Genomic DNA, 14194 nt, shown 5'->3' on the forward strand with positions numbered 1-14194 from the left:
CACAGGGGGGTGTGCAAGAGACACACAGAGCCCTTAGGCTGTCACAGCCTGTCCCCAAGGATGTAGATTGAAGGAATTTCTTGCCAAAAAGTTTTTTTTTTTTTTTGTAAACACAAAAAAACCAATTAAAAAAAAAAAAAAAAAAAAAAAGATATATCTTTTTTCTTAAAATTTTTTTTTCTTGGACTTATTTTTATTTTATGTGTATGAGTATATTGCATGCATGTATTTAAGTGCACCTATTTGTACAATACTCGAGGAAGTCAGAAGAGGGTGTCAGATCCCCTGGAACTGGAGTTACATACCATTGTTAGCTGCCATGTGGGTGCTGGGATTCCAACCTGGGTCTTCTGAAAGAACAACCAGTGCTCTTAATCACTGACCCATCTCTCCAGCCCACCTTTCTTTTTTTGAGACAAGGTGTCACTATGTAGCCCAGGCTGGCTTCAAACTACATAATTCTCTTGCCTCAGCTTCCTGAGTTCTGGGATTACAAGTATATGCCACCATACCAGGATAAATTGCTCATCACTTGTACAAAGTCAACCCAAGAATTATTCACGTTACACATCATTTTTCTAAAACAGCAACATCCCAGACTAAACTGCATCTACTTATGATACTTGAGGGTAGAAAAAGAAATTAGAAAGAAAGTTAATAAAGTCCTTCCTCAAGGTTAGTAAACACACAACTACTTATTTGTATGACTGAAGTGGGGCACGTTTTGGACCTGCTTTGTCTAGGTAAGAATCCACAGTTCTTCAGACAAGAGCACTCACCTGCAATGGCCTGCACAGCCACACGCAGAAATCCCCGCACTTCCCCCTTCTCACTGACGATGGCCACCCTGTGAATCAGGGGTACAGGATACAGCAGGTTGCTCAGGTACACAAATGCCCTAGAGTCAGAAACCCAGAGACAAACATCAGAACATCCCAGGGAGGAGAGGCTTGCAGCTCTCAGGCTCATTGAGAATACTTCCCCAAACTGAGCTGGTTTCTGGGCCTTAAGATCCTCTCTGGGTTCTGTCTTCTCAAATTGCCCCCAGCTGCATTTTCACAGTCAATACCTGAACAAATGCAAATGCTTGGCAAAGCAGCTGACAAAGACCAACTTACACCAAACTCTACAACAATTATACCACAGGTAGAAGAGTAACAAGTAAAGTGTGAACTCTTTTGTCAATTGTTTTTTTTGTTTGTTTGTTTTGGTCTTTTTGAGTCAGGGTCTCTCAGTAGCCACAGCTGGCCTGGAACTCACTATGTAGACCAGGCTGACCTCGAACTCACAGAGATTTGCCTGCCTCTGCTCCCAAGTGCTGGGATTAAAGGCATGTGCCACCATGCCTGGCTCATTGATTTTTATGAGCATTTTGCCTGCATGTATGTAAGTGCATCATGTGCATGTAACGCCCATGGATGTCAGAAGAGGGCATGAGATTCCCCTGGAACTGGAGTTATAGATAGTTGTGGGTGCTAGGAACTGAACCTGAGTCCTCTGGAAGTGCAGTAAGTATTCTTAACCACTGAGCCATCTCTTTAGCCGTGGTAGTAGACTTCTGAGTACTGTGAATTCTATAGGTGTAGAGAGGACCCCACTAAGAAGCTTAACCTTTAAATGTAGGGAAATACCAAGAGGTCTGGCTTTTCACAATAGGCCAAACAAAAATCAGGAGATAAAAAAGGCAGAGAAACTGGGCATGGTGGCATGGGCCTTTAATCCCAGCACACTCGGGAAGCAGAGGCAGGTGGATCTCTGTGAGATTGAGGCCAGCCTGGACTACATAGTTAGCTCCAGGCCAGCTGGGGCTGCAGGGAGACCCTGGCTCAAAAAGACCCAAAAAAAAAAAAAAAAAAAAAAAGGAGGAAAATGTGATTGAAATATGGTTTAATAATTCTAAAACAGATTTCACATCACAGCATTATGAGTCTTTAAGGGCTATTAAAAGGTCAGGGAAGCAGATACCTGAGCAGAGAGGCTGTGCAGCCAGAAATTTGTGAGTGGTGAGCTTGACCAGTAGCTCATACTTACTAGGCAAGTACTAAACTCTCATCTACAGCCCCAGACCTGTTTTTGAGACCAGGTCTCAGTGAATGACTCAGGCTGGCTTTGAATTCACTTGTAACCTGGCCAAGCCTTCAAACCTCCATCCTCTGTCTCAGCCTTCCAAGTGACAAAGATTATTGGCTGGAGCCACTAGGCCTGGCTGGCACTTTATATTTCATCCAAATTAACAAAGTCCTATCAAGTCAAGGGCTTTAAAAACATCACTATTTCATAGCTACTCATTAAAAAAAATTAATTTCATGTGCTTTTGCACACTTGTGTATGTATCTGTGTGTTCTACGTGTGTATATAGAGATCAGAGGACAACTTGTGTATGTATCTGTGTGTTCTACGTGTGTATACAGAGATCAGAGGACAACTTGTGTATGTATCTGTGTGTTCTACGTGTGTATACAGAGATCAGAGGAGAACTTGTGTATGTATCTGTGTGTTCTACAGTGTATATACAGAGATCAGAGGACAACTTGTGTATGTATCTGTGTGTTCTACGTGTGTATACAGAGATCAGAGGACAACTTGTGGGAATCAGTTCTCTTCTTTCACCATATGGTTCCAGGGACCAAACTCAGGTCATCAGGATTGGTGGCAAGTACCTAACCCACCAAACCATCTCACAGGTTCTTTTTTTTTTTAATGTGTATGAGTGTTTTGCCTCCATGTATCTAAGTGCACCATGTGTGGGAGGCCAGAAGAGGGCACTGGAACCCTTGGAATTAGAGTTACAGACGATTATTAGCTGTCATATCGGTGCTGGGAACCAATCAGGGTCCTTGGCAAAGCAGCCAGTGCTCTTAACTTCCAAGCTATCTTTCCAGCCTTGTTATTCTTTTTTAAAAGGGCAATTAAAACTAGTAACCACAAACCCTTTTTAAAAAAAATACATTTCATTTATTATTTTATGTGTATGAGTGTATTGCTTGCATGTATGTAAGTGCACCCATGTTGTACAATGCCCAAAGAGATCAGAAGAAGGTGTCAGATTCCCTCAGAACTGGCACTTTATTACAAATGGTTGTTATCTGCCATTTGGATGATGGGAATCAAACCCAGGTCCTCTCCAAGAGGTGCTCTTAACTGGCCAACTCTCCAGCACCATGATTACAAATCTTAAGAGCACTCATTCCAATGAGTGGAAAGAGAAATGGAATCCAGTTCCTACTGTTCCTACTGTCTTTTCACTTGGCATATTCTGATCTTTGCATATGAAACAAAACACAAAGAGTACACACTTGCCATCAGGAAATCAAACATAACTAAATGTTACACAAAGGCCTGTCTGCTGTTTTTTCTGTTTTGACATCTAACATTAAAACAGAGAGGGATGAAGGAGTAGCTACTTAGGATTAACTCAAAATAATGAAAGCAATTATGAAAACAGACAAAAATACATCACAGAAAACTACATTAATAAAATTAAGATAATTAATGAAGTATGAATAAGAAGTAAACCAAAAATAATCGCAAATGAAAAGCAAATCAGATCATGTCTACGTCCCTTTCAGTCTGCTCCAAAGCAGGAGAGGGAAGGTTAGAACTTTGTTGAACAAAACTTAGAAATGAAAACGTGATCTAAAAGGATCACAAACAGAATCATCAAACACTACTAAGGCTGAGCTTAAAAGAGTAATAATTTGGCATATGGACCAAATGGGTAGTTTCTCTTCCAAAGTCAGCACACATACAGAACCACTCTCCTTTCTTAAAGGCATTCCAGTCAGACTCGCCCACTTTCAATGCCTGGGTCATTAATGCCATCATAGATGTCTCTTGCCTGGAGTTCTCGCTGCACTTAATGCTAAGCTCATACACTGATTCATAGCCTCAGGTCTTTTTTTCTCTCTTATTTTTAAAGTATGTGTCTGTGTTTGTGTCTGTGTCTTGTGTGTGGATATGTGCATGTGAGTGTAGGTCCCTGTAACACCAGAGGTATCACATCACCCTGGGAGATGGAGTTACTAACACTTGTGAGACATCTGACGTGGGTACTGGGAGTTCAGTCCTCTGGAAGAGCAGCATGTGTTCTTAACCACTGAGTAATCTCTCCAGCCCTCTCAGGTCTTATTTTAAATACTACTTTCATGACAGGTCCCCCACCGTTATACAATCTTAATAACATACATAATTCTTTCATCATGGCTAGTTTCCATTGGTATGATTATTTACTTTTGGCTGGTGTCATTCACCAGACTCTAAGTCTATGAAGACATGAACCATCTCTGGTTTTGCTCACCAGTCTACAGAGGGCTTGGTTAGTGAATTTTTATGGAATGAGAGACCAGGAAGGTAACCTGTCCTTTATTTTTACATAGAGGTGGAAGACTTTTCAGGAAAAAAGGGTCATACATAACAAGGGCAGAAAAGCAAAGCCATCCAAACATTACACTAGGTTGGGTTTTCAAAACCAAACTCATGATGGATGTTAACTATACCGAACTCCTATCTTCCTACCTATACTTAATTTTATTATCATAAGTATAATTATTAGAAGCAAAAAAAAAAAAACCAGGAGCCACTGTTTTGTGTTTTGCAGGACCTTGGCAGACACTACTGCTAAGCAATGTCACCAGTCCAGGAACTACTTTTTAAAAAAAATGTTCACAGGCATCTTATATCAGTGGCTTATACAATAAAGAGGAGAAATCTCTGTCTGCCCAGGGCAAAGGCTGTTCTACATGTAGAAGCACTGAAAGGCATTTTGTACACTTCCATTTAGGGAAGAATCTATCATTTTATGGCAGGAGTGGAGGCAGCAGCTCTGTGATGCATGAATGTGCACTCAATAGACAGTTCTTTGTCTGGTTATCATATACAGCCTTTAGCTCAGATCAATTCTGTATAAAAGCTCCCCTCTACAGCTTTTTAAATGGAATTTTCATATGGAATTTTAATTCTGTACTGTTGACAGTCCTTATACTTTGACCTAGCAGACTGAAGGAGAAAGGGGATGGAAGGGGAGAAGAGGTAAAAGATATATTAGCAGAAAATGATGTGAAGTTACATCAACAGGAGAAACTAATTTGTCAACATAAAGATAAGGAAATCAGCATAATTATGGTGATACTTACAGAAAAGATGTCAATTTAAGTAATAAGAAAGGCCACATAATAACCATCTTTTGCCCCTTTCAGCCCAGAAAACTAACTTACATATTTTACATTTCATCCCAAGTTATGATGGATGGTTCATAACATCCCAACATGCCATAAGAGAATAGCTAAAGGGACAAGCTCTTTTACTCTTGATACAAAGATTCACCAGAGGCAGCCATGGCCAAGAAGCAAACCTAAAAATGGAATTCATAAGAAACATGCAAATTTTTATAAGTGAATTATATTTGTAATTATGTGCCAATAGGAAAACCCAATCCTATGGGTTATAAAAACAGGAAAGAAGTTACACCTTTTATACATTCAATGAACACTATACAAGTGGGTGATGTTCCACCACTACATACTTTCTACTGAAGCAGAAATGTAGTCGAGGGCAAAAATGGAGAGCTACACTTCACTTTACTGACTGCTGTAAGTTCACCTTCTCAATAGTATCTTTTTGTCTGGTGATAGGATCTAAACCCAGGGCCTCACCACTGAGTTACCCCCAGCCACATTACCAGCCCTTTCTCTTTCCTGCAAGGTAATGTTAGTTCTAGAACAAAGAAATTCAAACACATGGAAAGATCAATTCCTTGAGCCCATAGCCCCATAAATATTCTAGATGGCAATCAACGTAGAGTTGACTGAATTACATCTAATCAGATAAAAATAATAAAACTATAGAAAATAATACTTATATCTTAACTCAGTTAATGTCTACATTATGTAAGATTCTGAACTGACTCAAACTATAAATGTTTCTGAGCATGAACTGTGACATTCATTTTGCTAGTATGTATAACAGAATACAAAAGGTTTTTTTTCTTTGACTCTTTTTTGAGACAAGGTCTCCCCCTGTAGCACTAGCTTTCCTGGAACTCACTATGTAGACCAGACTGGCCTTGAACTTACAGAGATCCACCTCCCTCTGCCTCTTGAGTGCTAGGACTAAATGTGTGTGCCATCATGCCCAGCACTTGAGGTGTTTTTTCACATTTAATTTATGTGTATGAGTGTTTTGCCTCCATGTTTGTAAGTGCTCATGTGTGTGCAATGCCCTCAGATGCCAGAAGAGGGTGTCAGATTCCCTGGAACTGGAGTTATAGATGGTTGTTAGCCACCACATGGATACTGGGAACCAAACCCAGGTCTTCTGCAAGAGCAGTCAGTACTCTTAATTGTTGAGCCATCTCTCCAGGCCCCACAAAAGATTTTTTTAAAAAAAGGGTTTTAAGGCCGGGTGTGGTAGCGCACACCTTTAATCCCAGCACTTGGGAGGCAGAGGCAGGCAGATCTCTGTGAGTTCAAGGACAGCCTGGTCTACATAGTGAGTTCCAGGACAGCTGGGGCTACAGGGATACCCTGTCTCAAAAAGAAAAAAAAAAAAAAAAAAAAAAAGATTTTTAAAGGCTGTTTATTTATTTATTTATTTTTCCTAACTCAGCTTACACCTGAGAATTCAGTAAGTCAAATTTAAGTTGCTTGTCCTAAGTAACTGACAGAGATGCCTAGGACCCAAGGGATCTCCTGACAACTGTGTCACTAGGCCATGTAAGATGAAGCGTCCTATTCCTTCATATATACAACATAGCAAACAGCTTTAGGAACTGAACAACTGGCAATGGACTGGGTTTATGGCTAAACTTGGTTTTAACTTACAATCTTCTTAGACTAGATTGGAAATGTACTAAGGGATACAGATAACCAGAAAATAAAACAAGCATTATTTCTCAATTTTAATATAAATCAGCTTCTCTAAAATCTTAGTGCTGGTAATACACCACTAGAGAACAATATTCATGACTATACAATCTCATTGTATTTGTTCATGGAGAACCTGATTCCTAAATGGGCTTTTGCCATGCTAAAACTCAAAGACAATCTTAATATTAACTTAGGTTTTTCACTTATACCAAAAAGCTTTCTTTCTCCCTTTTCTATCATCTTCTTCATGAGTTATGAGGGTCCCAGGTCTCCAATACCATACAATAAGCTAAATTTTAGACCCTATGTCTCTACTGTGTCAGGAGGCTTGCTATACTTTTAATTTTTAGATAATTGGTGCTTATACATTTTACAGTGATATAATTCCCTTATTTGTAAAAAGGTTCAGCATTATTCAGTCCTATGTAGTATTAAACTTAATCTTTTTGTTGTTTTTGCTTTTTTTTTTTTTTTTTTTTTTTGGGTCTTTTTAAGGCAAGGTCTCTCTGTAGCCCCAGCTGTCCTGGAACTCACTAAGTAGACCAGGCTGGCCTTGAACTCACGGAGCTCTGCCTGCCTCTGCCTCCCGAGTGCTGGGATTAAAGACGTGCGCCACTACTCCCGGCACTTGTCTTCATCTTTAAATCTTTATATGTTAAAACTTGAAGATTTTTGTTTGTTTTTGAGGCAGGGTCTCCCTGTAACCCCAGTTGGCCTAGAACTCACTATAGACCAGGATGGCCTCAATCTCACAGAGATCTGCCTGCGTCTGCCTCCCTAGTGCTAGGACTAAAGGTGTGTGCCATCACACCCAGCATTTTAAGTTTTTTGTTGTTGTTAAACCAATGAGTATTCTACCATCTAAATTAGTTTATTATGAAGATTGAATGTGGGCAAAAAAAAGAAATTATCGGGAACTTATACATCTCTGACAGAGGGATCTGCAAATTGAGAGTCAGAGACAATGCCTCAATTTGGGGACCTCAACACGAAGCAGTTTCATGTAGCATCAGCAAGTATTCATTAATGATGGTGACAACAGATGAACTTCTAAGATTCATCATTATAAACCTTACAGGTAAGTTCTGGCAGAAGCCCAAGACCTAGAGATAGGCTCAGTGAAACCGGATACAGAAAGACAGTTACTGTAGACAAAGGAGAGCTAGACTCCTGATTCTGTTTAGGACTGAGTTCACTTTAGTCCTCTGGTTCCTGAGGTGCCACAGATTCTTTAGCCCAGCCTTAGACGTGCTCTGCTCCTGCTCACTCTATCCCCATATGCTTCATTAACCACATTCTTTTAGAAATGAAGCAGCTGGATCACAATAACATTTGTTGAGCCCACGACATTTGAGTCTTAGCTTTAATCACTTTCTCCTTTGGGGTTTATTCCTTCAGAACATAATTATTGGGCAATTCCGGACAAGAGGTCCTCCAGTCTTCATAAGGTGCTGTATATTGTACTAAATGTGCCTCACAAACAATGTCTGAGTTTCTTTCTAGCCAAATTAGCTTTTACAGAACTCTAAGCATCAGAAGACTCACTACTGAGTGTTCATGAAATAAATTGAAGAGTCTTTTAGAACAAGAGCTGGTCCCTTTTTGCCTTTCTCACAATAACCTCACCAACCTTCCTACTAAAATGAACCAAGGGGATCGGTCGTAAAATGGGTCATGCCCATCACTGAAGAGATCTGATCCCTCTTCCGTCCCTGCGTCAGAGCCGGTGTCATCCACGAATGCCTCATCATCAAAATCCTCCATCTCATCTTGCTGTTCGTCAGCCAGCTCAGTGATGTCGGAATCGGCCGTGGAAAAAGTGGGGGAGGGTGTGCGGTCAGCAAGGCGCTCATTCACACAGCCGTGGAAAATGGGGGAGCTAGACACCAGGTAAGACGCCGATTAACACAGGCAGGGAGAGAGGAATAGTTGGTTAAACAGGACGCTATAGGTGCCGACAGGACAGAATCCACTGACGGAATCCACAGGATAGAAGCAAATGGAAAAGCACAAGGATCAAATGAGCATAAATCACATGGTTCAGATGAAAGGGAGTAAGGGCAGGCTGGCAGATCTACAAGGCCAGAGCCTTAGAATAAGAAAAGCAAAGGGCATCCATGAGTAGATAATCCTGGGTAAATACTGTGCTATAAATGTTCACATTCTCCAGTTCATACAAAACCTTAGTATCCAGGACTCAAAGAACCTCTCCTCATTAAGGTAAAATAATTAATACTTTAAATCTTGAATCTCTTGTCAGTCTTTAGCAGAAAACAAAATGGATAAAATTTTATATGCCAAAGCAGCACATGCTTGGGTAAGATGTGTTTGGCCAGTTCACTTCTGTATCATTTAGTCCAGTACTGGAACGGAGTAGAAGGGTTTACTTCAACAAAGTACTATGCCTCAGCACTTCCTTTCCAATCGCCCTTTTGCATACCGTCACAGGGGTTTAGCAATCAAAAACAATTCAAAATTCTGAAACTAGTAAGTTCAAACTTTCTATTTCCCTGCTTTAAAAATTCCTAAATCTCTAAGAACTAAACTCCAAATAAATATGGAGGCCATTTGGTTTTCATAAAATCTTGGAAATAATGTACATAGAGAGGCTGAAGAGGTCTACCATGGCCTACAATTAATTCACCCTGGGAATGACTAAAGCAGGATAAATCGCTTCAAAAAGAAGGGACAAATCAGATTATGGAGCAATTGCAGTCTGGTAAGACATACTATGATTTTATTTAAATTGTGTAGGATACAGACAAGTTTTCTTTTTCTTCTCAATCTCTCTTAATCAACTATAAAACATTTTGTAAATAAGGTAAGAGCCTAGGATGAATGTCAAATACTTTGGCTGAAAAGTCTGACAACCAAAACAATACACATGTGTATAAAACTCAAGTAAATAAATCAAATGACACAACAGTTGTTGAGTGGTTAAAGCTAGAGAAAGAAGGGGCTTTTTTTCCTCTTCAGTGCTAAGAACTAAAGCTAGGGCATGCCAGACAAGCACTCTCCCTCTGGGCTACATCCTCAGCCGGAGAAGGGTTGCTTTTATTGTACTCTTTTTCTTTCCCCATACTGTCTACTAACATTTTAAACAAAAGTACTGATATTTTTCCTTTAAAGACAAAAAAAATCATCACATACCTTCCCACAAGTTTGAACCAGTGGAACCGATCATAGAATGGATCACTGCCAGTCATAGTGGTTTCACTCTCGTCTTGGGCACTGGAGGCCATCTCACCTGCCCTGTCATACATCTCTCGCATTAAATCCAGTCTCTGCCTATTAGCAAATATAAGGCACAATGAGTTAATACCATGAGACTGCATTAAAACTTTGTTTTGGAAACTTACATTACACAAGATTTTTTTAAAAAGAATCTGGGCCTACTATTTAGTGCTATTAAAAACAAATGAAGGCCTTTGAAAGCATAGAAACCAAAACGTTCAGTATCCAAAATGTCTGGGTGTAGACAGAAGCCAAGGAAAGTAAAAAATGGCCCACAGAGTTATACCTTTTCAGAACAGGAATGGAAGGGAGGAAGGGGGAGGGAAGGGAAAGTCATTGAATAATTTGAATAATTATCTGAATAAATCTACAGTCATGGAAGAAACATAGTTCAATAGTGCTGACATTTCAAATACAATCAAACAGTGGGAATTATTCGTCATACTAAATGTACAGGAATCTAGATTATAACTTTCCTATTTATTAAAGATTACTATGAGGCTCAGGAACCAAAAAGGATGAATAATTGTTAGAGCCAAACATGAAACTGCATCATTTAAAATTTAGGAGGGCTTAGGAAAGTAAATTTAAAAACCAACACCATTGTTTAAGGAATGAGTTTGAGTCAGAAAAAAAAAAAAAAAGGATGGATGGTGGTAGTGTGGTCAGCCATAGTGTTAGAAGGACAGAAAAGAAACCAACCTCATCCTCAGAAGTATGAGGGAATCAAATTGAGTAATTCACTATCATTTCCTAAAAAATAATAATGTTGTAGTAATGTTTTCCTACTTGAGTTTCTCTAAAGACCAATAATGTGTTGCTCCATTCTTCAGATCCTGGACTTCTACTGCCACCACTGTACGAGGGAAAGGTCTGTCCTCGTGAGTTTTTTCCATCTCCATGGGAAGTAATTCAGGAGGCAAAGGGGAGTACAGTGTGTCTGTCAGGAGAACAAACTGAAACTGCACCTGCAAGGAGAGAATAAAGATGGACAGATGGGAACATCACCACCATTCCAGAAGGGAAGATTCAGAGGTGTGGTATACGAGGCCTAAGGGAAAGAGGTCAAACATGTAGAATATACTCAACAACCAGCTGTGACTAGCTGAAAAAGTGGCCCCCCACATTTTTTGTTTGTTTATTTTTGAGACAGGGTTTCCTTGTAGCCCCAGCTGGCCTAGAACTTGCTATGTAGATCAGACCAGCCTGGATCTCCCAGAGATCCACCTGCCTCTGCCTTTCGAGTGTGTGTCGCCACCGGGACTACATTTTAAACAAGAGGAAACAATTCTAATTTCAAACTGAGGTATTTAATAAAGGCTTTGTCTTCCCACCTGCTGAAGTGTCTTTTTCACAAACTAAAATCTCAGTAAATATGTTTTAGTGGAAGAATGACGACTTCTGTGGCACTTAAACAAGAGACTAAAAGGTGGACCAATCAGTCACTAATGAGAGAAGATGGAACACATGAAGCTTTTCAACCTGAAAATCAGAGGACTATAACTACTGCTCTTAAGTGCTGATGACACAGTAAGTGCTGGGACTGCATCATGTTATTCTTGATACTACCCTGTATTCTCACCAACAAATACTAATTAAATGACAGGTTCAGCAGTAAGAAAAAAGGACAGAGTTCCTAGCTGTGTTTAGTTAACTTGATGAACAGAGTGGTTAATAAAGGGTTTCTAAGATCATGAGTGAAGATGGCACCTATTGCCAGTTTACAGATGTAAAACATACCCCTAGGAGAAGATTATGAGTTCTCCCAAGCCAGGCAGTCTATGTTTTTTTCCTACTACACAGTGCTATGACCAGCTGTTAAAAAGTGAGGTACACAGAAGAATAATCTACAGTTTAGTATGAAATTTTTATAACATTTGGGAGCTAAAGATTTAGCTCAGTGGTAGAATACCTGCTCAGGAAGCACATAGCCTTGACTAGTCCTCAGCAACAGCTAATTTTCTTTTACCATGTCCAGATACCATTACTAATGTTCTATATCATCTATTCTCTCTTTCGTCTCTCATCTCCTTCATTGGCAGGTTCAGTGCCAACCCCATTTTGTAGATAAGGGAATGGAGCTACAGAGTTATTAGGTCAACACAATTCACATTGCTGGACTGGACCATAGTTATCTAAGTGTAGAGCACACACACCTGTCTGCTATCCAGGGCCTCTCAGACCCTAGAAGAGGAACAAATTACTGACAAAGGGTCATACAATCTTACAGGTGTAAACTAATGGTAGAAAACAAACAAATAAACAAAAAAAATCAAGATTTTTTTCCCTAGAAGCCCAACAAAAGCATTTATCTATTCATTAAGTGCTCATTTGAAAAATACATTTCTAAGGCCGGGTGTAGTGGCACACTCCTGTAGTCCCAGCACTCGGGAGGCAGATGCAGGTGTATCTCTGTGAGTTCAAGGCCAGCCTGGTCTATATAGTGAGTTCCAGCTGGTGCTACAGGGAGACCCTGTTTCAAAAAGACCAAAAAAGAGAGACACCCCCGCCCCCCGCCAAATTTAATTAGTGCCTACTTTGTTCTGGGCAAATACAGTGAATAAAGGCATATATAAAGCTGCTTTCTAACATAAAGTAGCTGAGTTCCCCCAGAGGAAAGGTTAATTCAAGGCAAATGAAACCTTATCAGGCTTAGCTTTAGCCTCCAGATCACCCATGTTCTCATCACTCTCCGTACCTTCTTCTTCAACTCCACACTAATGGCATTGGCTTCCTTCAGGTAGACAGCATTGCCCCAGAGTAAGTCCCTTAGTGAAGTAAACTGGTGAGATTTCCATTTCCGGAAGGCCCATTGGGCCAACTCAAATTCATGCTGCGTCCAAGGAACTGGAAAAGCAAAAGAAGCATATTTAACACTGATCTCATAACTGTACGGAAATTATATCCCTCCTCTGCCTTATCTTGTTCATCAAGTTATTTTATGCTTTCTCTCTGTTCAGCTCCTTTTGGTTTTCTTATTAGTAAAGCTTACCAACTTCTGTTGACAAAATGAAAGTCATACTTATATTTCAGAAAACCTAAAACCCAGTAAGTATATCAGAGAAACACTTTTCTGTGGTTTTATTATTTTGTTTCTGTTTTTAAACAATCTCACGTAGCCCAGGCTGACCTTGTACCTGATATGCAGTCAAGACTGGCCTTGAACTCCTTCCTCATCCTCCTGCTTATACCTACCAAGTGCCAGGAGCACAGGCATTCCTCTTCTTAAAAAATTTTTTTTACACTTATTAGCAGGGGTATAATGCCACAGTGTGCAGAGGTCAGACGGTAACTCTTGCACGCGTTGATTTCTTCCACCGTAAGGGTTCCAGAGATCAAAACTGAAGTGCCTTTACCTGACAAGCCATCTCATTGGCCCTCTCTTCTTTTTAAAATATTTTTTCTTTTTCTCTTTTTTCTTAAACATGTAATTCAAATGTGAGGTTAATTTTTAAAATATGTGTGTGTGTCTATGTCTATGTGTGAGTATGTGTATGTGAGTGTGGATGCCCAGAGAGTCCAGAGGCATTGGACCCCTTGGAGCTGGAGTTTTATACAGGTGGTTGTTAGCCACTATTACATGGGTGCTGGAAACTGAACTCAGGTCCTCCGCAAGAGTAGTAGGTGCTCATAACTGCCGAGCCATCTCTCTAGCTCCAAGTATAATTTTTTAAGTCCCAGATCCCTACTACTTTGTACAATTTCCTAACTTTTTCTTCCTAGTATAAGAAAAGAGGTCATCTATTTTACTAAGGTATTTTTAAATGAAGAACTTAATACACAGAGTTCTTTCAAAGTTAACCTGAAGCCTTGAGACTACTGAGAGGCTAGGGAGACAAATGAAGGTATGATCTATGTTCATACTCAAAGGCAGTAACAAACAATGAAAGCCCCAATCCAGCGAAGAAATTCTGGAAAATGTAAGATAGACAAGCATGACTAAACAATGTACTTAGCAACCTGCCAGGAATGAGCCAGGCATAGTGGCTCATGCCTGTACTCCCAGCACTTGGGACTCTGTGGAAGGAAGAGGGCTCTAAGTTCAAGCTCTAATAATGTCAGGCCAGCCAGTGTTACACTGCTACATGGCAAGACTG

The 14194-nt window shown here is 40.1% G+C and overlaps 1 protein-coding gene across 8 annotated transcripts in view; it reads right to left on the reverse strand.

Annotated features, from left to right (window-relative positions):
* The window catches only part of Kif1b (kinesin family member 1B), a 163197-nt gene that overhangs the window by 43407 nt on the left and 105596 nt on the right, over window positions 1-14194 (reverse strand). For 5 of the 8 annotated variants that reach the window (XM_008831788.3, XM_008831797.3, XM_008831782.3 and 2 more), the window contains 5 exons: window positions 12796-12944; window positions 10887-11065; window positions 10014-10151; window positions 8494-8742; window positions 780-898 (listed from right to left, as the gene is read on the reverse strand). In XM_008831788.3, the coding sequence (XP_008830010.1) occupies window positions 780-898; window positions 8494-8742; window positions 10014-10151; window positions 10887-11065; window positions 12796-12944 (834 nt within the window). The remainder of the gene's footprint in view (window positions 1-779; window positions 899-8493; window positions 8743-10013; window positions 10152-10886; window positions 11066-12795; window positions 12945-14194) is intronic. The other 3 variants (XM_029562850.1, XM_029562852.1, XM_029562857.1) reach the window with 1 other exon arrangement.

This window comes from Nannospalax galili, unplaced genomic scaffold (genome assembly GCF_000622305.1).
Source record: "Nannospalax galili isolate Female #2095 unplaced genomic scaffold, S.galili_v1.0 scaffold870, whole genome shotgun sequence".
Lineage (NCBI taxonomy): Eukaryota > Metazoa > Chordata > Mammalia > Rodentia > Spalacidae > Nannospalax > Nannospalax galili.